The sequence below is a fragment of the Lissotriton vulgaris genome, chromosome 1_1 (genome assembly GCF_964263255.1).
Source record: "Lissotriton vulgaris chromosome 1_1, aLisVul1.2, whole genome shotgun sequence".
NCBI classification, from domain to species: Eukaryota; Metazoa; Chordata; class Amphibia; order Caudata; family Salamandridae; genus Lissotriton; species Lissotriton vulgaris.
The window spans coordinates 133,525,638-133,548,778 of NC_141685.1; the positions used below are offsets into that span (position 1 = coordinate 133,525,638).

A 23,141-nucleotide genomic window follows, 5' to 3' on the forward strand; every position below is an offset into this window, starting at 1 on the left:
GCAAGAGGCAGGGGCCAACAAAGAGGAAAGACAAGAAGAACCCAACAGGTCCAATGGGCCCAACCAATAGAAACGTCCAGAAGCCATACCAGGAGCATGGGACCAGTAGACCAACCGACAACGAGCAAACCACCAGCTTAGTAGTCAATCTATCAGATATCGAGATTACAGATATTGAGAAAAAGGTTTTGGAAAAGGGGCTAGGTTTTGTCCCCACCCCTACTATGGATAAGTTCCTCTTAGCCCAAGAGATGAATGAATTCATAAGAAAGATTAAACTACAAGTTTTCTTTGACAACAAACTCTCAACCAATCTGCCCAGCACTGACACTGGTCTACATAAAAAGTCTACGTTTACCCCTCCAAGTGCCAACCTCCCAGTGGAAGTCTTAACATTCGAAAAGGCTGTGATGAAGGAAATTTCAGAAATTGACCCCAAAACCATCAAAGTTTTCCATAACTTGAGCAAAGTAGAACACGAAGCTCTGAAGAAACTGTCATCCCAAAAGGAAATTACAATAAAGCCTGCTGATAAGGGTGGAGCGATAGTGCTGCAGAATACATCCACCTATCGGCAAGTCTGTCTTGACCTACTAGCGGATCAAAGGAACTATGTAAAAATTACAGAAGACCCTACCAATCGTCTCAGAAGGGAGATAGCCTATCTAACAGAAGAAGCTACCGCCAATAACTGGCTAACGAAAAAAGAGGCAGATTTTTGGGAAACCAAAAACCCAATAACCCCTTATTTTTACACGACACCTAAAATCCATAAATCCATAACACATCCACCTGGCAGACCGATAGTATCGGGCATAGGATCAATATTAGAACCCCTATCCAAGTATGCCGATGCTTTCTTAAGACCACTGATTCAAGCCACTGAGACCTATCTACAGGACACAAAATCGGTCCTGACAGTTTTGAGAGACTTACCATTTGACCCGAAAAAGAATATTCTGATTGGTTTAGACGTGGAAAGTCTTTATACTAGCTTACCCCATGCCGACACCTTACAGATACTGGAAGATGTTCTATTTGAAGCAGAGTGGGAGTATCAGACACCACGCCATGTCGTTTTAGAATGTTGCCGCCTGGCCTTAACGGAAAACTTTTTTCGTTTCGAAGACACCCTATTCCGACAGTCCCATGGTACGAGCATGGGAAGTACCTTTGCGCCGAGCGTAGCGGGGTTATACGTTCACCACCTGGAAAAATGGAAAATTCTCAACGCCTCAAATCCTCACAAACACCATGTGAGCCTTTGGAAAAGGTATATCGATGATGTCCTTCTCATCTGGGAAGGTACGGAGATAGAGGCACAAGTATTCTTGGTTTGGCTAAACCAACAAGACCCTTTTCTTAAATTTACTCACACCATGAGTAGGTCAGAATTAGTGTTTCTGGATTTAAACATCATGGTCAACGGATTGTCTCTCAGCACTACGATGCACTTTAAACCAACTGCAAGAAATTGCCTGTTAGTGTTCGATAGTTTTCATCCGAGACATTTAAAAGAGAACTTACCCTTTGGCCAGTATTTGAGACTGAGACGAAATTGTAGTTCCAAAGAGGATTTCAACCAACAAGCGAGTGACCTGACGAAAAAACTACTGGATAGACATTATCCAGCACATTTGGTGAAGAAAGCAAAAAAACGAGCTGCTAATAACAATAGGGAAGCACTATTGGAGCCAAAGATCACGAAGGAGAACTGTGAAAAGAGACCTATTTGTATTACTACTTACAACATTGCCTCCAACATGGTAACAAATATTGTCAGAAAACACTGGCGCACTCTGAACTGTGGAAGTCTGGACACACCAAAACCAATGTTCAGCCATAAAAGAACGAAAAATCTGAAAGACCATCTAGTCCACACCCGTCCACAAGAAGTAAACAAAAATCCTAAACAAAGAACAATCAGTACAGTACCCACAGGACATTACCCATATGGGGATTGTAGTGTCTGTCATTTGACAAAAGCCACAAAAAGAATAACATTCAATAACAATATGACTTGGGAACTGAAGGACTTTACTAACTGTAATACTTCTGGAGTAGTATATATGATTACCTGCAACTGTCAACTGCATTACATAGGAATGACAACAAGAAAGGCAAGTACTAGGATAGTTGAACACAGAAGCAATATCAGACGGAAGAGAATTACAACAAAAATGACATCCCACTTCATTGAATGTAACCATACGCCCAACGATATGAAATGGGTAATTCTTGAAAGACTGTACGGACAGGACAACTTGGAACAGCGCCTCCTGAACAAAGAACAACGCTGGGTGTACAAGCTGAAAACAGATACCCAAGGCCTAAATGATAGCATCCCATGGGGCCTACTGGCAAGATAAGGGTACAAACCTAAAAACTATGTTCACTATTAATAGTATCCATCCTGTAAAAATACCCATGGAAGAGAGATTAAGACCTTCATGTGTTAAAAACACAGAGCTTCCGATCGTTCCGTAAGTTCCTTTTATTTATAATGATCCATCCCTTGGTAAAAGAATATTTAGTGATAGGTCTCTTTCAGTCCTTTTTCAACCTGATCTTTGAACCCCCTATACTGATTTATAAATAACCTGTCAGTATAATATCAACTTGGTTGATAATCAACATAACCCCTAAAATTAGAACTACCTTATCCCTAGTAATGAGTAGCGCTTATTGCATAACAAAAGCACAATAAGTCTAATAATTACCATAAATATATCCATCTAATACACTAAGGTTAGTGATGCTTGAATTTAAGTTAATGGTTACCTAAGCTGGCAATAACGATACTATCCGTTTTTGCCACCCAAACTATGTAAAAATATCAGGAAGTGTACCTACATAGGTAAATTAGCTTTATAACCCCTATGTGTATAAAGGATCAATCTCCTCATATTTATTATGATCGGATATTCAGCCCGAAAATTCAAAGATGGCCGCCGTCGTATTCCAATACGAGTGGCCATCTTCGAATCACATTCGCGGTCTAGTTTCTCACCAGGAAACAAGACGAACACCGGGAAATATAACATCCACTTCTCCCGGCGTGAGAAAGCGATCGCCGGTCTCGTAGGGGAGCCCAGTAGGTTTATCGCTGAGATGACACCTTGTAACAAGTAAGATCTACCCTAGCTATTTGAATAGAAAAGTGCTTTTCAGAACGGTGAAATAAAGAGTGGTGAATTAAAATAGGATAGAGAGCCTAGAGAGGAAATTTTTAATAGGGAAGGTCTCTTCCTGTTAAAAACAAGAACAGCGCAATATCATAGCAATTTAACCAAATATCCGCAAAGGGGCCAACATGTTTCAGCCTAATGGGAAAAAAGGGACAAAGGCTTTCTTCAGGGCCTCTGTTCTCAAAAGTAATGCTACTGCATATAATGCAAATAATGTGCCAAAGCAAAAATGTCAAAAAACAATCGGGAGTATCATTCTATAACAGCAAAGGATATATTTTCGACGTCTGTTAACTCTCCTCAGTGACACCTGGTGTATAAGTTACATCTACAGTAGAAAAAACACACAGTGACCCCGCTGTAAGGATTAATTGTAAGAGATCGCATGTCCAAAATATTACACTGTAAGGACATTATCTACTCACCCAGATTGCCCGGGGAACAGACCTCACCTCTCCTGGACCTGGCTCAGGACATGTGAGACCCCGCTCTGCAGAAGTAAAACAACCTGATCTTAAATACAGCAGAGAGAATATATAAGTCTATCCTGCTCTGCCTTATATATACATGGCACAGGTTTATCATGCAGCTTACTCCCAGACCTCACTACCTATCATAGTCCAGTACCCAAGGATCAATACTCCAAGGCACAGACCACTTCACCTCCAATATAGCAGCTATGATGTGGTGCTGAGTTCAACAGGCCATAGTTAGATTTGAGGTAAAATAGCCCTTTATAATGAATGTCCAGCAGTGGAACCCCTTTAAATACACCCTTGAGAGGTTAACCTGCTTGCAAAATGTTTTAAAAACCACTTATTAGAAAACAAAGGGACTGACCATACAAGTGGCTTACCTGTCCGTCGTTGCCTCCGGCCGGCACTGAGTCAGGGGGAGGCAACGAACAGGACAGGTACAGCCTTTAAGACTGGTCCAAAGCATCCATATGTAGCCAATCAGTATAGGTTACTCATCGAAGAAAACGCCTCGTTTTATAGTTGTAAAACGAACAGTATATTAGGCTGAGCAACCCTACCTGGAGACGCCATAGATATTGCCCATGCATTCCGAGTTGCAATTCCTTAGCGCAAAAGAAAAGGGAACAACTAAACCGAGCCGGTAGCTCGGGCTAGCAGAGAGACGCGTCCTCTCGCGATACTAGCGGGACTACAAAATGACGTCATAACATTGACGTCTGTAGTTCCGTAGGTCGCGGGGCGCAGAACGAGGGGGCACAACGTAGCGCGGGTCTCAAGGCTAGGATTCTTTTTGAAAGTTACACAAAACTCAATGAATACAACAAGTGTACCCCAACAATTCTTGACATTATAATATTAAAAATCATGGCTCTTGTATAGAAATTTGAAGAACTACAAAGTGACATCACTTCAATGAAAAAAGTAGTTCTAAAAGTACAGCAGACAAACTGTCAACCACAAATCACATAAGGAACAGAAGGCAACTGAGGTGAGCGCGAGTGGTCACGCCCAACAGATGCATGGTCCCCCAGCTACCAGATACAACGAAGTATAATAAGGTAAATGTAGTAAAGTCGCCAGTAGTACCTAGTCAAGAAAGTAGCAGCACAATTTGATCATCTGTCGGGTAAATCATCCATACAGAAAAAGGAGACACTGCTGGTTGTGTATCCAGCTACAAAAGTGGGCAGTCAAACGGTGATAGGTATATATGTAACCCGTTTTTATGTAGGGGCCCAAAGCTATGTACAAGATCCAACTTATATCTGCTGCAGGTTGACCAGATACCTCTGTGCATTGTAAATTTAGTTCAGACAGAAGTCAACAGCAATGGTTTCCTTATAGAGATGGAACTACTGAAGGCTAAACCAAGGAATCTCATCATTCAGCCCTCGAGTGTCTGTATGTAGTTTGTAAACCCATTTTTGTTCCTTAATGAACAAAAATCTTGATATATCACTTACGTGGGTGGGAATGAAAGGTTTTTCAAGAACAGTATGTATGAAATGTTTAGTTAATTTGGAGAGACTTTTCTTACACCGAAAGGTGCTTTTGTGTTCCAGCATCCGAGCGCGGACCTTTCTTGTGGTCATTCCGATGTACCTTTCATTGCATGGGCAAGTCAGTTGATAGATAAGGTTGGTACTCTTACAATTAGTGAAGTGTCTTAGCTCCCATGGCCGGGTGGCACCAATATCGATACTGGTTGTCTTACGTGTCTGAGGACAGACCGAGCAAGCCCCACATGGGTGATGTCCGGTAACTGCTGGAAGGTCCATAGTATCCCAATCTCTCTTTTAGGTGACTCTTTGGGGCGCGTATGTACTAGTTGGTCACGTAGGTTGCTTGAACGTTTAAAAGCGAATAGAGGATATTCGATTTTCTCATTGGTACAGTTCAAGATATGCCAATGTCGTCTGATGGTATTCTGGACACAATTGGACCTGCTGTTAAATGTGCTTACAAATGTCAGACGGTCCAAGGGGGGCTTTGCAATCCAGGGCTCTAAAAGTGCCTCCCGGTTATTATTCGTAGCATGCTTGAGAGAGCGCTTGATAAGTTTCTTGGGGTTGTGTCTCTCTACCAGTTGGTCTGACAAATTAGCTGCGTGGTGTGAGAAGGTCTCCAGGGTGGAGCAGTTTCGCCTTAGGCGGAGAAACTGACCAAACGATAAGTTGTCACACAGAGATTTAGGGTGCTGGCTCTCGTACAATAGAAGCGAGTTCCTTGCCATGGGTTTGCGGAAGAGTTCACTTTCCAGGCCAGTTGGGGTGACATGAATGGAGAGATCCAGGAATTAAATCCTCTCTTGGCTTATCTCAATGGTGAACCGCAGGAATCTGTTCTGAGAGTTCAACCACTCATGGAAGCGTAGGACTAAGTCCAGGTCACCTCTCCATACCACCAGCACATCATCTATGTAGCGCTTCCACCTACTATAGATATGAAAAAGGGGTTAGATGTTGTTAACACAGATGACTGTTCGAACTTGTGAACGTACAGGTTAGCCAGGGAAGGAGCAAAAATGCTCCCCATGCTAGTGCCCGAGGTTTGGAGGTAGATTGTGTCTTCAAACCTGAAGTAATTGTCTTTCATGGCAATGGTTGCTAGGGCCATTATAAAGGGGACCGGAGTGATAGAGTCGAAATCTCGCCCTTCCAGGATGGACCTGATGGTATCCAAGGTCTCATCCTGGGGGATTGAGGTGTATAAGGATTCGACATCCATAGAGACCAGATAGTCTGTCTCCTGATGGTATTCTATAGTTGGAATTGCTCTCAATACGTCCGTGGTATCTTTCAGGTACGTGGGCATAGTGTGTACTATGGGTCTTAAGAAATGATCTACAAAAGCAGAGAGTGGCTCAAGTAGTGATCCCTGGCCAGAAATGATCGGCCTCCCAGGCGGTGGCCTTTGGGGCTTATGCACCTTCGGCAAGGTGTAAAAATAAGGCATGGTGGGCTGTTGTGTCTGTAGAAATTGTGATTCTAAGGGAGTTATCCAGCCTTCTGCCAAATCCTCTTCCACCAGAGTCTTGATCTCGTTCGACAATCTGGTGGTAGGATCAGTCGCCAGTGGTCGATAAGATCTAGTGTTGCTCAGTTGTCCTAAGCATTCCGTCCTATAGGTATCTACAGCCTGTATCACGATGGAACCACCCTTGTCAGCGGGTTTTATGACTATCGAGGGATCTTGTGTGAGGGCTCTTAATGCTTGTTTTTCTACTCCTGAAAGGTTGCTATAACCACTCTTCGGAGAAGTCCAGATCTTTTCGATGTCATCTTTCACCGCCTGCTCAAATGTGGCTACCTGTGGGGGTACCGCATGTGTGGGTGGGAGAAAGGTGGATTTAGATCTTAAGCCAGTATTGACATCTTACTCAGAATCATTATCATCATTGATTTGGTTTTTGAAGGAGAAGTGCAGATCAAGTACCGGCAGCAGGGGAAGGAAGAGAACAGCAGTCACAGGCACACAAAAAAATGATAATAAAGGCAATACAGTAAATACAATACAATAAATAGCGGAAAAATAGCAGAGATGAACAAACCTATGGCCTACCACTGGCCACCAGGAATGAGGCACAGGTGGTAGCCTGCGGGTTGAGGAGGGCCTCAACCTTCATCAGCAGTGGCGGCTGGGGCAGGGACACACAGGCAGTGCTGTGCGGAGGGGGAGCGACCTACCTGGTAGGGTCAAGTTAACTCCCATGGAGTATTGCCTCTGGATCGAGCAGCCCCGAGCATGCTGCTTGAATGCCTTTATCCTCTTTCCTTTCTTTCTTCCTTACGAAGAGCTTATATTTTAAAGTGTTTTATTGTTAACCTAGCCACAAATCCCCAAAGCTTCTTTGCTATTTGGGGATTTGGAACCCCTTTTTGTCTCTTGTTATTTTCTGTGTGTTTTGGGAATTTCACTTCAAGCACATATGAAAACATTCAGTTTACTGCTTTTCCGAACATCATGTTGTGGATAATTACCTTTGATGCTACTTAAAACACTCTCAAAGGGCCTGTCGGAAATCACACATGTCAAACCCCAGAGTTATAGCTTTAGAAGATCAAGAGCCACATGCATCAAGCATCTTTGCCCTCGCGGAGGCAAAAAGGACTTTTCTGAAGCATGAAAGGCTTTGTATTTGCAAATTAGGTAATTGCAATTTTTCTTAAATTACCTATATGGCGAATGCATTCTGGACTTTGCAATTGGTCATTCCCTGATGCCGATGCACGTAGCGTAAATGCGAACTGTGCATTTAGAAAACGCTGATTACCTTCAACTTCAAGTTGATGGTAATTTGCACATGTATTGAAAATGCACAAAAATGCATTTTTCAAAGTGATATGTGGCACAGTTGGGGCCCAAGACACCATCCAGTTCTGTGCCATTGGCGTCCCAGTTCAGTCCATCCCTAATTGACATACTAAGCCCTGAACAGCATTTAATAATGGCGTCGGAAGCGCTTCTGTTATCTAAAGGTGTAATATCTGACATTAGTTTTTGTTCATTTTAATCCAGAAAATCCTAGCCACTGGCAGTCGGTGGATCACTCCTGAATCTCCAGAGCTCAGTGTGTGAATCTACTAATGAAAAAGTTACACGGATGGATTACAGCTCCCTGAGTCAGCAGCAAGGATTGCTGAGCCATAGTGGCGGCCACATCTCCCCTACTGTCAAGATCATTTGCCCTACCAATCCACCCGCCTACCACAATAAGATACATTTTGTGCAAACTGTTCCTTCAAATGTACAGGGGGCCTCATTTTTGGAAAGTGACGCATCACTGCGTGAAAACAGCGATGCGTCCCTTTTCATTGCGCCCTCCTTGCTAAATAAATCAGCAATAATCTTCACCGGGCCTGCAAGTCACACACGGCAGGTGGGAAAAATCACTATAAAAGTAGAAAAAAACATACAAACAAAAGCAAAACATCAGCGAAGCACAATGGAGGTAGCCGGAGCAAATACAGAGGAAAACCAGAACCCCACAAGCCCCCCGGAGGACCAGCCTGGGACCTTGAGGTCAGGGAAGGCCAAGGACAAGAAGAAGAGGAAGACGCAGTTCAGTCCGCAGGCAAACAGGATCCTGATAACGGAGGTGGTAGAACACCATCAACAACTGTTTGTCACCTCCACTGCGTCATTGGCAACAAAAAATGTAATATGGCAGTCCATCGTGGACAAGGTGAATGCAGTCGGAGTGCTGAAGAGGACAATGGAAGAGGTTAAGAGGCGCTGGAAGAATGTGAAGCGCAAAACCCAGCAGAAACTCGCTAACAACCAGAAGGCAGCAATGCAGACTGGAGTTGGGAGTCCAACGCCACAGGAGGAGCTGGACGAGATGGAGGAAATGGTGTCCACCGTCATCAGTGGGGAGACGGTGGCAGGAGTTGGGGGACCGGACACCGCTCAACATGACCTGACACAACAGCACCAGGATGAGTAACAACCAGAGACTGGGGGGACGTTAGAGATGGGCACAATGGCACAAATGCACAACTAAGTATAGCACATCTGCAGACAAACCATGCCCCAGACCCCAACTCCCAACAAGAGACCAATGTACCCAAGTGTGCAACATATCAGCACTGTATAAGCAGAGAAGTGAAAGGCACACCGCATGAAAAGTATAAGGGGCAGCAAAATCAGAGCTGCAGGGGTGACTATCCCAAAATGCAGCACAAACACATAACATGCAGAGCACATCACCATGCATCAACATACATGTGAACACAATGTTAAACTACATCTCCCCTTCACATTGCAGAGGGCAAACCAACACCTCTGCAGAGCAGGCAGAACCTCTCTTCTCTGATGATGAAGAGGACCACCAACCCTTCGACACAGACGCCATCCAAGAGTTCATTGACAGCCTCCACACCACACCTCCAGGAGCAGGGCAGCCCAGCTGCATCTATGAGACCCCACCCCCTGCACAGACCACACAACAGGCACTACCACAGCTGCCTCCCAGGACCCCCACGAAGAACACCTGGCCTTCCAACGCCGTGTATTGGGGTACCAGGAGAAACTGGCTAAACAGGTGCAGGCGGGGTTCGACCGCATGACAGCCAAACTAGATACCATACGTGGGTATCTAAGTCCCATCAGGGACCACTCACAGTCCCTAAGGGACACCCCCAGTCCGCTCCATGTCCTCCAATGATCCATGGCTGACATCGCTGGAGTCCTCACTCAGAGACAAGAACAACTGTCTAGTCAGAGTGGGTCTAGCGATGTCAACCGGGAGTTGGCACACATGCGGAGCATAATGGAGACCCTGAAGCGGATGCAGGGGGAAAGAGCGGCTGCCATGGCTGCACACCAGCGAGAGGTATCTGGGATCCTCATTGCGCTAAATACCCTCCTCATGACATTGCTGCCACAAGGCCTTGCGATGATATATGCTGCTGCTACGACTACATCCACATCTCCGCCCCCTGAAGTGTCTGTGCCACACAGCGTGGCAGACATTCCACCTCCAGCCCCTGAGGTATCACTGCCACCCAGTGCTGGAGACAGAACACCACCCACATGTGAGGCACCTGAAACAGCAGAGGATGAAGATGCGGATGAATCTGCCTTCGTGGTAAGCAGGACGCAGTAGCATTCATCTCCGCCATATGGCTGGATTGTGCTTGGTTCTGCCCTCGTCATCATCACCTTCCACTGTCCCCCGATACACTCTGCAACACTCAACGTGGACCTTTGACATGGACTGCCATTTTCTGTTTGATCACCAATGACACAGCATTCAGACTGCGGACTGTACTCTTTCTCTTCTGATGAACTTGACATTCCCTAAATGACTCTGGCTGGCCCTCCACGGGCCAAAAATGTAAAGTGGGGTTTGCATCGCCCTGTACTGCTTCAGCAGCAACACTCCACTGAATGTGCATTAAACATTCATATTCACACAGATGTGTCCTGTCTATGATCTTTCACGTGTGGAAGTACGGATGATGTAGGGTCATTGGTTCCCCCTTACGTCCATGTTGCTCATGTTGTGGGACTTGGGTCACAGGGAGATACATTGCCAATTGCGGTCCGGGTGGCGCGACACTAAAACAGAGATACACGCATTTATTACTTCCTTGTTCAGCCCTGGATGTAAGCACTTCCAGAGCCCCGGGGTCATTGTCCACACTCTTGCGTTGGACTGGCATACGCCAGGCCAGCCCACTCCTCTTACGCTCACAGGCGTGGCAACAACGCTTCATGTCCCAGGTCTTCCCTGTAGTGATCTGCTGATCACAGGTCTAGTTGTCAGCATGTCACAGCCACTCCCTCATGGCTGGTATACACCCACCCAACACCCATCCGGGACATGCTTCACAGGACATGTGGCCCTGCCAATTCAAAGGGCAGGGCACACGTGCTGGACACCATTTCCACTCTCTATCTGGGCGTATCCGTGTGGTTATTATTTATGCATGAGGGACTAGGGCCCTACCACATCACATTCCCTAGTGCCGGAGGTGACATGATGGTGTCCGCACTACGAGGCTCAATCATAAAGGGTCCATGACTTGTGGGGCACAGACTTGGTGGCACTGGATACACTGCAGCTGGCACAGGCACACCGCTTCAAGATGGTGACTTTCAGTGCACTGAGGTAGGGGCACCTAAAGAGCTAAGCGGGTGTGCATCCTGCGATGATACCCCATCCTGGCGGTCTGGACTGGTAAGGATTTGGTGAGCCCTGCTGGACTGCAGTGTAGGCCTGAGTCAGCAGGCAGTGCGGGTCTACTGCCATGTGGCAAGGCCTCTAGGGCAAACAGAGGTAGTGGGACCTAAAGGGCTGAGCAGCTGTGCAGCCTGCGATGATGCCGTGTGCACTGATATGATCTCTGCCATTGCGAAATCAAGACCCAGACTCAAGTGTGTGACCTGGTGGCCTGTGGTGCGGTGTGCATGATGCTGAGGCTGGCATGGGCACGGGCCTCAGGCTTGAAGCTTGCACCGGCGCGTGGTGGGCCCTCTTGGACACCCGCCGGTGTCGGAAGGTGAGCAGTGAGGCCTAGATGCGCAAGGGCGTGCAATTATCGCTGGGCGGTGGGAGGGGCTGGGGTGCAGCAGCCAGTGTGCGCAGGGGCGGGCAATCGATGATGGCGTGTACAACTGTATGGACTCTGCCATTCATGACTGTGGACTCTGCTTCAGATAAGGGACCTGGTGGACTGCAGTCTAAACCGGCACGTGGTTGGACACGCACCGGTGGTAGCAGGTGAGCAGTGACGCCTGGGTCCTCAGTGTTGGCTCTCTCTCCCTCTCTTTCTCTCTCTCCCTCTTTCTCTCTCTTCCTCTCTTTCTCTCTCCCTCTTTCTCTCTCTCTCTCTCTCCCTCTCCCTCTCTTTCTCTCTCTCCCTCTCTTTCTCTCTCTCCCTCTTTCTCTCTCTTCCTCTATTTCTCTCTCCCTCTTTCTCATTCTCTCTCTCTCCCTCTCCCTCTCTTTCTCTCTCTCCCTCTCTTCCTCTCTCCCTCTTTTTCTTTCTCTCTCTCCCTCTTTCTCTCCCTCTCTCGCTCTTTCTTTTTCTCTCTCTCTCTCTCTCCCTCTCCCTCTCTTTCTCTCTCTCCCTCTCTTTCTTTCTCCCTCTCTCCCTCTTTCTCTTTCTCTCTCTCTCTCTCTCCCTCCCTCTCCCTCTCTTTCTCTCTCTCCCTCTTTCTCTCTCTTTCTCGCTCCCTGTCTTGTTCAGGTTGTCGTCTGACATTACACCAGGTCAGAGCAGATGTTAAATTCCTGCTGCTATCGCGCCTTATCACATGTTTTGCGTTCTTATGGCGGATATGGCTGGTCGTTGAGAATGTTAAGAAGTGGTGTTGTCACGTCTTTTTGCACGGGAACGCCTACTCTGCATCTCATTAGCAATTTGACGGTTTTCATCTGTGGCGATGCTTTTTGCGATTGCTATTGCAGGGAAATTGGTGATATCGGATGTTAGCACGCTACTTTGGCTGCTAGCTTGGCGATAAGCCCTTGATTATATGCCTCCTCATTTATACAAAAAAAGTTAAATTTCCACCTTGTAGAGTAAGGGGCAAATTTACAAGCCCCTTGCTCCTCTTTTACGCCGCCGCTGCGTCACTTTTGTGACACGGCGGCGGCGCAAAAGATGCACCATGGTGCTGGGTATTTACAACGTGACGCATCTGGGAGATGCGTCACATTGTAAAGCCCTGCGCCAGAAGGAGGCGTTCCGGGGCAGGGGGGGGGCGTTGTGGTGCAGGAACGCCTCCTAAAAGTGGCTGAGTGAAATACTGAGTCACTTTTACGTCCATGCTGCATCTAAACCCTGCGCCTGCTTGAAGCAGGTGCAAGGATTGACGCAGCATTGGACAGACAGGGCCCCCAGAGCATTGCTGGCGCTGCGTCACGCTTGCGACGCAACTCCAGCAATGAGCCGCGTTTACGGCACAGACGCATCTGTGCCGTTTTTGCCCCGTGGCGGCGCATTCATGGTGGCGAAGCCGTGGCGCACAATAACTGGCGCACCCCTGCGAATGTAAAGGGATCGAGCAGTTATTGTAAATCTGTCCCCTGATCTCTGAAATACGCTTTCCAGCAGACTTGGAGCGGGTCAATTGATTTCCATCCCTTTTACCCACTTTTCTGTTGTTGTTTTTATTGTCCAGTGAATTGCGAGGCGGCCGCTCCCAAACATTCCTAAATGGATACAATATTTTTTCTTGTCTCCAAAACATTTTTTGGCATAATTAAAAACATGTGCTTGAGAATGAAGATCAGAAATACTACTTTGTAACATGGAAGAACATTTGCCAAAACGCTATATATTCAACAATGCTTTGAAGTAAGTGCCAGTCTTCACTTGTTTTTCATAATAAATAAAAAAAAGAAAGAAAAAGCAATCGGTCACACTGTATCAACTGTATTGATTCTGTTTGGTTACGATCTATAGTGCGGTTAAGTATAAAAAATATGTCCACTCTTGTCGGGAGCGCAGTCTGCACTGTCGGGGTGCGAGCTGATAAAAATGATGATTCTTGGGTTTGAATATTCCGTATAAAACAATGTCCTTCAGCCACACTAAGAGGAAACACATCTTTATTTTGGCCTTTGAAATGGTGACATGTTTGCTCCCCTCCCACTTTCCACTTGAATTTGGAGATGACCCACGTGCAAGTGAATGAGAGCACTGCTTCATCCGCATCTTCATCCTCTGCTGTTTCAGGTGCCTCACATGTGGGTGGTGTTCTGTCTCCAGCTTGCGGTAGATCATTTTCCACATATGGGTGAAAGGGAAGAGCCAGTGCAAGAATGCCTCGGCCCCTAGTTGGCTCCAGTACATTTGGGATTTCTTTCAATAAAGTCACAGGTCGATCGCAGCGATCGAGAAGATTCATATTGGAATCCTGTGTTCTGCCATTCGTCTATTTCAAGTACCCTGTACTTTTTTTTCCTGAAGTTGCCATATCATAGTTTGCGACATCTCTGTTACGTAGATTTCTTCGAAATGAGGGCTCATGACTTTCGTAACTTCTTCATCTCCTAAATCAAGAAGCCTGTAAGATTTCCAGTCTGGGTTTATTTTAAGAAGTCTTTGAAACTGTTCTGGCGAAAACACAAACATGGAGCCTCTTCCAAGCAACCCATTGATTGAAGTCCTAGAAAGAAACATGCTAAAAACAGATGGCATGAAAGAGTGATATAGTTGTATGGACAGCTAGCGGGATTTTTCGATGCTCCTGTTTAGAAAGATCTGTGTTCCGTGATCGAGGAAACTCTGGACCAACAGCCTGATTCATCATACTCCCGTTTTGCGAGCCCCTAATAGCGATTCATAGCGAATCGCTATTAAGGACTCGCAAAACGGGATTCGTGTAGGAATATGCAAAAAAAATGCGATTCCTACTAATTCCTTATTTGCGATTAGCAAATTGCTAATCGCAAATAAGGAATAACTCCCGATTCATTCCTATGGGCCAAAAGGCCCGTAGGAATGAATGGGGAGTATTCCTTATTTGCGATTAGCAATTAGCTAATTGCAAATAGGATAGCGATTAAAAGGGTGCCAGGGGTGTCCAAAGGACACCCTGTAGCACCCCTTAAATGCCAATATGAACTGGGGTTGCGCACACACATGTCCAAAGGACATGTGTGTGTGCAACATGCAACTCAGAAAAATGCTTTTAAAAGCATTTTTCTGAGTTATCGCTATTTACCACGATGTTTGACCTCGCGGTAAGTAGCGGCCCGAATTTGCGATTTCTCAATTTTTAAATGGATGATGAATTGCATTTAAGGAATCTCAAATAGAGATTCCTTAAATGTAATCCATCACAAAATTGCGAAAACGCTATTACCGATTTTTGCATTTGGGAGGATAAATCCCAAATGCAAAAATCTCACTCGCAAAGGGCCAGATTCTCAGAATCTGGCCCTTTTGCGAGCCGAATTCAGCTTCATGAATTAGGCTGCAAGACTGGTTGTAGAGATTCCCATAATTTTCCTGTATCACAAACATACCACTCCTGGTCCCCTTTCCAGTGGGTGGCTTCGCTGTGGATCATCGTATTCATGTACATGGACCGGGTTACAGGGCTCCTCAGGTGCTGGCCGGTCCACATCCTTTCCAGGCATCCCGAGCAGGCAGCCGGTCTACCCCACTGCACGGAACTAACGCATCATACCACTAACTAACTTTATTGAAATGAAGCAAATTACCCATTAACTTCCCTTGGTAAAGTAGTGTGCCTAACTACGGTTCCTGCCTTCCCACTAGAGGGCTGATACTCTGGCCTCTTCGTTCTTAAATGTCCGCTCTTTATCGTTTTCAATGCCATAAAGAGCCCTGCATTTATATGAAAGTAAAGCAGCATTATGAGGCGCGCACAGAATTGTGGGTATGCAGATTAGGAATGATGCGCTGATTCTTTCTCTTGAGCAGCTTGACCTCTAGCGACAGGAGGGAGCGTTGCACCTCCCACTTCTTCGCGGAGGCGCCTCGTACTGCGTCACGTGACCATGTGACGCCTTCCGATGGCGCCTGCGGGATCCACCTCTCTCCAGCGGCCGAGGAGGCCCAATCGTCCCAGCAAACTCACATTTTACCAAAGCACGGAGATTCTATGTCAGTCCACGGAGGCTCTGATTATGCTTCTCTTATCTTTACTGACCAAACAGCAGCCAATAAACAACTTTAAACTTGCATAACCCCGGAAGGACAACCTCCTCCATAAGTCTGCACCAATCACAGTCCAGTCCAGTACAATAACAGTCTATGTAAAACCGGAACCTTCCTCTTTCTTTGCTGCTGCAGCAGCGAGTTAAGTGCCTTTCCCTTATTTTGCTTATGAATGAGGGTTTATGGTGTGGTTTTTCGTGTTTATGGTGAACGTGTATGAGCGAGTGCTCGACTGCTTGTAGCGCGATTGCGCTTTCTGTCTTGCGCCTTGCGAGCGTTTTTTATTCTCGGCGTCGGGTTTTTCAGTCCCGGTCCGCCGTCCTGCGGCGTGCGCTGAGTGCCTGAGCGCGTTAGGGGGCGGTGGAGCAGGAGGAGACAGACGCGGCTTCGCCGCGCACAGGGAGCAGTCGAGTGTGTGCCCCAGTTGTACCGCGCATGCGCGAGGAGCCGAGTTTCGTTTTGAGTTACCGGCTCCTCGCGTTTGGCGCGTTGTTGGCTGCATAAATCCCTGGTCTCATTGTAACGCTGACCGGAGCGTGTCCGGAGCAGAGCTTTGCTCGAGGGGAGTTCTTTAGATTATACAAGGGGTCTCCTTCCACCTTATATCGACCTGCCTCTGGTGTGTATTGGCAACTGGGGTTGCATTGTGTGTGTGTAGAGGCGACACCCCTGGGCTACTCCCCCCCTATTAATCTCCTCCTCACCTCCTTTTTCTCTTGCATATGGCGTATTACGCCGAGGAGGGCGACCAGTGGGTCGAATTTAATGAGTATGAACAGTATGAGCCTGAGGAAGAACAGCTGGAGGAGAATTTGGGTGAGGCTCTGGCTACCCACGACCAGAGCTCTGTTAGTAAAGCCCTGATTAAGGCGTTAAAACCTTTTACCAAGTCCCATCATCCAGCGGGCAAGAGGAAGTTTAAATCCTCACGTAAAGGGGGTACTTCTGACCAGTCCCAAGAGCATAAGATAGCGCAGATGGCCAGGTCAGTGATGAGGGACCATGGCTCTATGGCTTATCAGACCTCGGGGGATTCCTCCTCGACACCGCCAGATACTTCAGACTCGGAGGCGGAGTCTTTTGTTTCTAAGAAGAAGTCTCAGAAAACTAAACACACGGCTTTCAAGGCCGATGATAGTCAGGTCCCTAGGAACCTGCTATTTGACCCCAATAATATAATTCACCCTAGGTCCACGGAGTGGGTGCCTTGTGCCGAGGTTGCGCATTATGTTACCAACAACTTGCGCCAAGGCTTCGATAGTGGGGTTCGAGCCACTCTGAGGTCGGAATGTCCAAGACCGTCGGTGACGGGGATGGTGGCGGATGCCCCGGACCTTGACCCTACCATGACAGCATTCATGAGGAAGTTTGCTAAAGACCCCAAAAAAGGACTGGATAGGGCTTGGCGGGGGTGCCAGGACAAGTTACTGGACGTATCTGGACCCCTCACTAAGATTCTGGAGGCTGCTGTCAAGGCTAAGGAACAGGGCGTGCCTCTGGACACGTCTGACGTCATGGAATGGGCCCAACGCGCGATGTGCTTTCTGGGAAACGCTAATGTGGCGCCGTCTACGGAGCGGAGACGCTCTTTTCTTATGCGTATAGACTCCCAATTGGCGGAGATGGCCTCCAACGAACCTGGTTCTCTGGCTAACGGCATGCTCTTCGGAGACAAGTTTGTTAAAGAAATGGGCAAGTACGTTGCCACCTTTTCCGCGCTGGACAAGGCGCAAACCACGATTAAGAGGGTGCTTCACACTGGTGTTTTTGACAGGGCCGGACGCCAGCGAGGTCGAGGGTCCGGCCGAGGTTTCAATCAGACCTCACGCGGAGGTGAGCAGAGAGGCAGAGGCTACCAACGCCCCAACTTCTACCCCTCCCGTAATCGAGGAGGTCGTGGCAGAGGACAGAAAGGAAGCTACAGAGGACAGCATAATAACTCGGGAGACAACTCCTACTCAGGTACGCATTCTTTGTGCGACGGAACACATGGTGTGGGGCAGGTTGGCCTTGTTTATCCACAGGTGGCAAGATCTGACAACAGATCCCTGGGTGTTACAATCCGTCCAAGGGTATCACATAGAGTTTTATGCATCCCCCGCGCAGCGACAAGCGCCCGCGCCACTACATTTTTCCCTTCAAGAACAGAATTTCATAGACGCAGAAGTGCGGGCTTTGCTCAGGAAAGGGGCTATTGTGGAAACTTTGCCGCACGAGCACGGCTTTGCAAGCACAATCTTCGTAGTCCCAAAGAAGGACCAGGGCTTTCGGTTAGTTTTAAACCTCAGGGATTTCAACGCATGGGTGGTGTATCGACACTTCAAAATGGAGGGCATACACCTACTGCGAGACATCCTGTTAGAACAAGATTGGATGGTACGTCTGGATTTGAAGGACGCTTACCTAACGGTGCCCATTTTTCCACCGCATCGGCGGTTTCTTCAATTTCAGTGGCGCAACACATGGTTCGAGTTTGCCGCCATGCCCTTTGGCCTCTCGTCCGCTCCCTGGTGTTTCACCAAACTGATGAAACCGATAGTTCAGTGTCTGAGGGAGAGAGGCGTAAGGTTGATCATCTACCTCGACGACATCCTGATTTTGGGATGCTCTCCGGAGATTGTTTCGCTCCACTTGTCGTGGATGGTTCACCTCCTTCAGGACCTGGGTTTCCTTTTGAACTTGCAGAAGTCCATTCTGGTACCTGCACAGATTATGGAATTTCTGGGATTCCAGGTCGACTCTGTGAAAGCCCAGTTGCTCCTACCACTCAAGAAGAGGGTGGCAAACAAGAAGGAGTTGAGGAAAGCACTTGTCTCTCTGACAATTTCCTTGAGGACCTTGGCTCGCCTGGTGGGGCTTTTGGCCTCCTCCATCCAAGCGATCTTCCCGGGTCCCTTGCACTACAGAACGATGCAACGCTTGAAGGCTTTACACCTTCGCAAGGGCGTGACTTACGCCCAACAGGTAGTGTTATCGACGGACGCGCGTACGGAGATGAACTGGTGGTTGGAACATTTGGAAGCCTGGAACGGCAGAGCCATTTTTGCGGCCACCTCAGAGGTTGTGATAGAGTCGGATGCGAGCCGATGGGGCTGGGGAGCCCGTTGCGGCTCGGTGGAGACCGGGGGCCAATGGTCCCACGAAGAATTGAATCTCCACATCAATTGTCTGGAGCGGCTGGTGGGTTCTTTTGCGGTGCGGACTCTATCCCCTCAGAAGGTCTCGTGTTGTATTCTACTACGCATGGACAATGTGTCCGCGGTACGGTACATAAATCGCCTCGGGGGCACCAGATCTCGTCTCCTAGCGGAGATTGCCAAGGAATTTTGGCACTATTGCCTGGCCCATCAGATATCAGTAACGGCGGAGTACATTCCGGGGTCTGTCAATGTGACAGCGGATTGGAACTCGCGTTATTTGAGGGATGCCAGCGATTGGAGGCTGCACCCCAAGATTTTCAGGGCCTTGGACCGCTTGTGGGGTCCGTGTTTAATAGATCTGTTTGCCTCGCGACTCAACCGACAGTTGCCCCAGTTTTTCAGTTGGCGTCCGGATCCGTTGGCGATCAGCTCGGACGCCTTTCTTCAATCATGGACGACGGGCATTCTGTATGCCTTCCCCCCGTTCATCATGATCCCGAGGGTTCTGGCTCAGATTCGGAGACAGAAGGCAGAGGTGATCTTGATCTCTCCATGTTGGAAAACCCAAGCGTGGTTTCCGGTCACGATGAGCCTTGCATGCGCACCTCCGGTGCGAATCTCATCGTTCCCAGACCTGCTGACAGACCCTGTGGGCCTTCAACATCCGCTGGTCCTTCTGGATCAGTTGTCTCTCATGGCGTGGAGACTTTCAGGAGACGCTGGCAAGTGCCAGGAGTTTCTCAGGACACTCTCTTCTTCTTGTCACAGGCATGGGCGCCTTCCACCCACAAGCGTTATGAGTCGGCTTGGAGACGATGGGTTGGTTGGTGTAACGAGCGACAGGGAGATCCGGTGGGATCGCATGTCTCTGTGATTGCGAATTTTTTGTCTGATTTGACTCGGTCAGGCTTGGCGTACAGGTCGGTGAACACTTTCCGATCGGCCATTTCGGCGGGGCATCCGCATGTGGATGGCAGACCTGTCGGGGAACATCCACTGGTGTGTAAGGTAGTCAGGGGGATCCGGATGGTGAAACCTCCTCAGCCTAAGTATACAGAGCTTTGGGACGTTTCTGTTGTCCTACGTTTTTTATCGGCGTGGCCGGCGAACGAGGGTCTGTCTAGGAAACAGCTCTCAGCGAAGCTTACGATTTTGCTATGCTTGATCTCCTGCAGAAGATTCTCGGACATTCGAGCACTGGATTTAGCAGGTAGAGTATTTACCCCTACGGGAGTTTCCTTCACGATTTCAAAACGTACTAAAACACATTCAAAATGTATTTCTTATCCTGCTTTTCCTCACCACAGTAAATTGTGTGTAGTAAAATGTCTGAAGGTATATGAGGACTGTACTAGAGAATTTAGGAATGATTTTGGTCAGTTATTGATTTCTCTACAGAGACCTTTCCACCCAGTCACCAATGCTACTCTGGCCAGGTGGGCCTCCTGGTTGTTGAGCCTGGCGGGCATTGATTCCTCCAAATTTGGAGCTCATTCTGTTAGAGGGGCTATGGCCTCAAAATCCTTTGGTGCCGGGTCTCAGCTTCAAGACATCATGACTGCGGCTGATTGGTCATCTGAATCTACTTTTAAAACGTTTTATCATAAACCTATTGTTGATGTAGCCTCGGTGGTGGTGGAGAGACTTTAAACTAGCATAATCAGAGCCTCCGTGGACTGACATAGAATGAAAAATTGTCTAGCATTCGCGACAAAGAATTTTCAATTCTATTAAGGACACGGAGGCGAGGATTATCCCACCCGAGTTGCCAGTAATGTACTTGGTATATCGATTTGCAGATGTAATGTATTTTGCCCACCCGAATAATGTTATGGCTTGTTGTATTCCTTGAAGTTGGAATAGCCGTTATGACATATTTTCTTGTTTCAGGTGATCAGAACAAACAGACCTGAGTACGACTCCTGCGGACTGAACTGGGTCTCAGCTGCGGAGCGATTTTCCCCTTCGGACAAGAGGATGGGATAGTTGCCACGTTGGGCTCCAGTCTTGGTTGGACTGCGGAAGACATCGCAAAGAAAGAGGAAGGTTCCGGTTTTACATAGACTGTTATTGTACTGGACTGGACTGTGATTGGTGCAGACTTATGGAGGGGGTTGTCCTTCCGGGGTTATGCAAGTTTAAATTTGTTTATTGGCTGCTGTTTGGTCAGTAAAGATAAGAGAAGCATAATCCTCGCCTCCATGTCCTTAATAGAATTGAAAATTCTTTGTTGCGAATGCTAGACAATTTTTCATTCTCATTGAGAAATCCTCAAAAAATTGATGAAAAGCTCCGCTTCTCATGGCCCCTCGTAGTGCGCGTGAACAGCGTGAAGGAGTTCATTTAAAACATGCACCAGAAATTTGTTCGCGCAATCAAGATAAAAAATTTAACTTACTACTAGTAGGGTGACTTTACACCGGTGACGTGTCAGTCGCTCTCATGAATGCCTCTGTGTGCACAGCTACCCGCGCTCCTTCTCCTATTAAACAGACGCCTGTGTCGCCTGTAGTAATGAATCGGGAGTTTGCCGCAGAGGCTTCTGGGTATGCAAATGTTTGTGGCTGGCCACGCCCCCTCCAGTGCCAGCAAGGCTCCTGCAGCAGCCCCATGGTTTCTTGTGCTCTGGATCCAGGCTGTGAAGAGTCTCAAAATACAGCAATAAAGGGAATGTGTGAAGCTAATTTAATAGTGACAAAAAGTGACACTAGAAGACACACTAGAAGTAATGCTGCTGAAATAAACAAAACAAGCATTGGCATAGCCAATAGGTCTTGCCTTTGGGAACTAATAAGTGTAAAGGCAGAGCTATTGAGTTTGTGTTTGTTTTTAAGCTGTGTTGTGCAGAAGTCTGCAGTATGCTGAAATGTTATAATAAAGAAGTGTGAGAAGCATTTTTGTTAGTTTAGTTATGATACAAAATGAATATAATAAAAAACGATTAATTAGAAGTAATGATTTGAGGTTTTTTTTATGTTTGAATGCTGGCAACTTGTATCTGCCTGTTCTAATCGTTGCTTTTTATGGTGTTTATTGTTATAGGGGTGGGTATAAATAACAGGAGAGGAAAGTTAGTTAATTAGTGAGAGTGATAGATTTAGTGAGTTAATTAGTGAGAGATAGTGTCAAATTAAGAGAGTTACTAAGAGTGATAAAATTAGTGAGAGAGTTAGTGAGAGTGAGAGAGTTAGTGAGTGAGTTAGTTAGTGAGAGAGAGTTATTGAGTGAGAGAGAGTGAGATTTAGTTAGTGAGAGTGAGAGAGTTAGCAAGTGACTTAGTGAGAAAGAGTTTTTGAGTTAGTGAGAGAGAGTGAGAGAGTTAGTGAAGGAGTTAGCGAGTGAGTTAGTTAGTGAGAGAGAGTTATTGAGTTAGTGAGAGAGAGAGTGAAATTTAGTTAGTGAGAGTGAGAGAGTTAGCGAGTGAGTTATTGAGAGTGAGCTAGTTATGATCACCAATTATAAGTGAAATTGAAATGTCAGAATTTCATTGCTCCGGTTTACTCCACCCAGGAGTAAAGAAACAAACAACAAATCTGGATTGGACCTAACAAGCCTTGGCAACAGCAACCCACGCAAGATGACAAGATGACAAGATGACAAGATTGGCTTCGGTGCAGACCAGCAAAGTCTGAGGAACTCACCCTTTGGAGGGGAGTCAGGGCACATCTGGGGCAACCAGGGAAGCCGTAGAAACAAAGTAGATTCCTTCAGGGGGACCCACTAGACAACGGACTAGGGATCACAAATGCACCTTGAGCGGAAATGCTGAAAGCGGGCCCACGGAACACTCGTGGAGTGTAGGCCCACAATCTTCAAAGCAAAAGGTGCTCAGGGCTTGGACTACAAGTAGCCCAATGCACAACTTCAGGAAATGTCTGGAAGTCTGTGTCCTGTGTCGCAGATTCTTCGGGATCGGTGAGGAGCCTTGAAAATGCAGACTGGCAAGATGCTTCTTTGGTGACTGTTTGAACAGGGGAGTCACTCCTTGACCCTAAGGGAGATTTCTTCCATCTTCCTGTCGATATGGAATGTCAAAGGTCCAAGATATATGTTGCAGAGTTTCGTCCAGGGTAATCTAAAGTCTCAGTGACTGGGTTCCGATACTTATACTAAGTTTTGGGGTTGGACTAGCTCTAGGGTCCCACCTATGGGAGGACCTGGGGAGGGGTGGCTATACCCATCTCCCTTTGT

At 47.2% G+C, this 23,141-nt stretch overlaps 1 protein-coding gene across 1 annotated transcript; it reads left to right on the top strand.

The window, feature by feature from the left end:
• The first annotated feature begins 16,532 nt into the window (after positions 1–16,532).
• Positions 16,533–20,863, top strand: LOC147737782 (uncharacterized). The gene is made up of 2 exons (XM_086935332.1): positions 16,533–17,772; positions 20,841–20,863. Exons 1-2 carry the CDS (start codon positions 16,533–16,535, stop codon positions 20,861–20,863), a joined length of 1,263 nt encoding a protein of 420 aa, XP_086791458.1.
• The last annotated feature ends 2,278 nt before the right edge of the window (positions 20,864–23,141 follow it).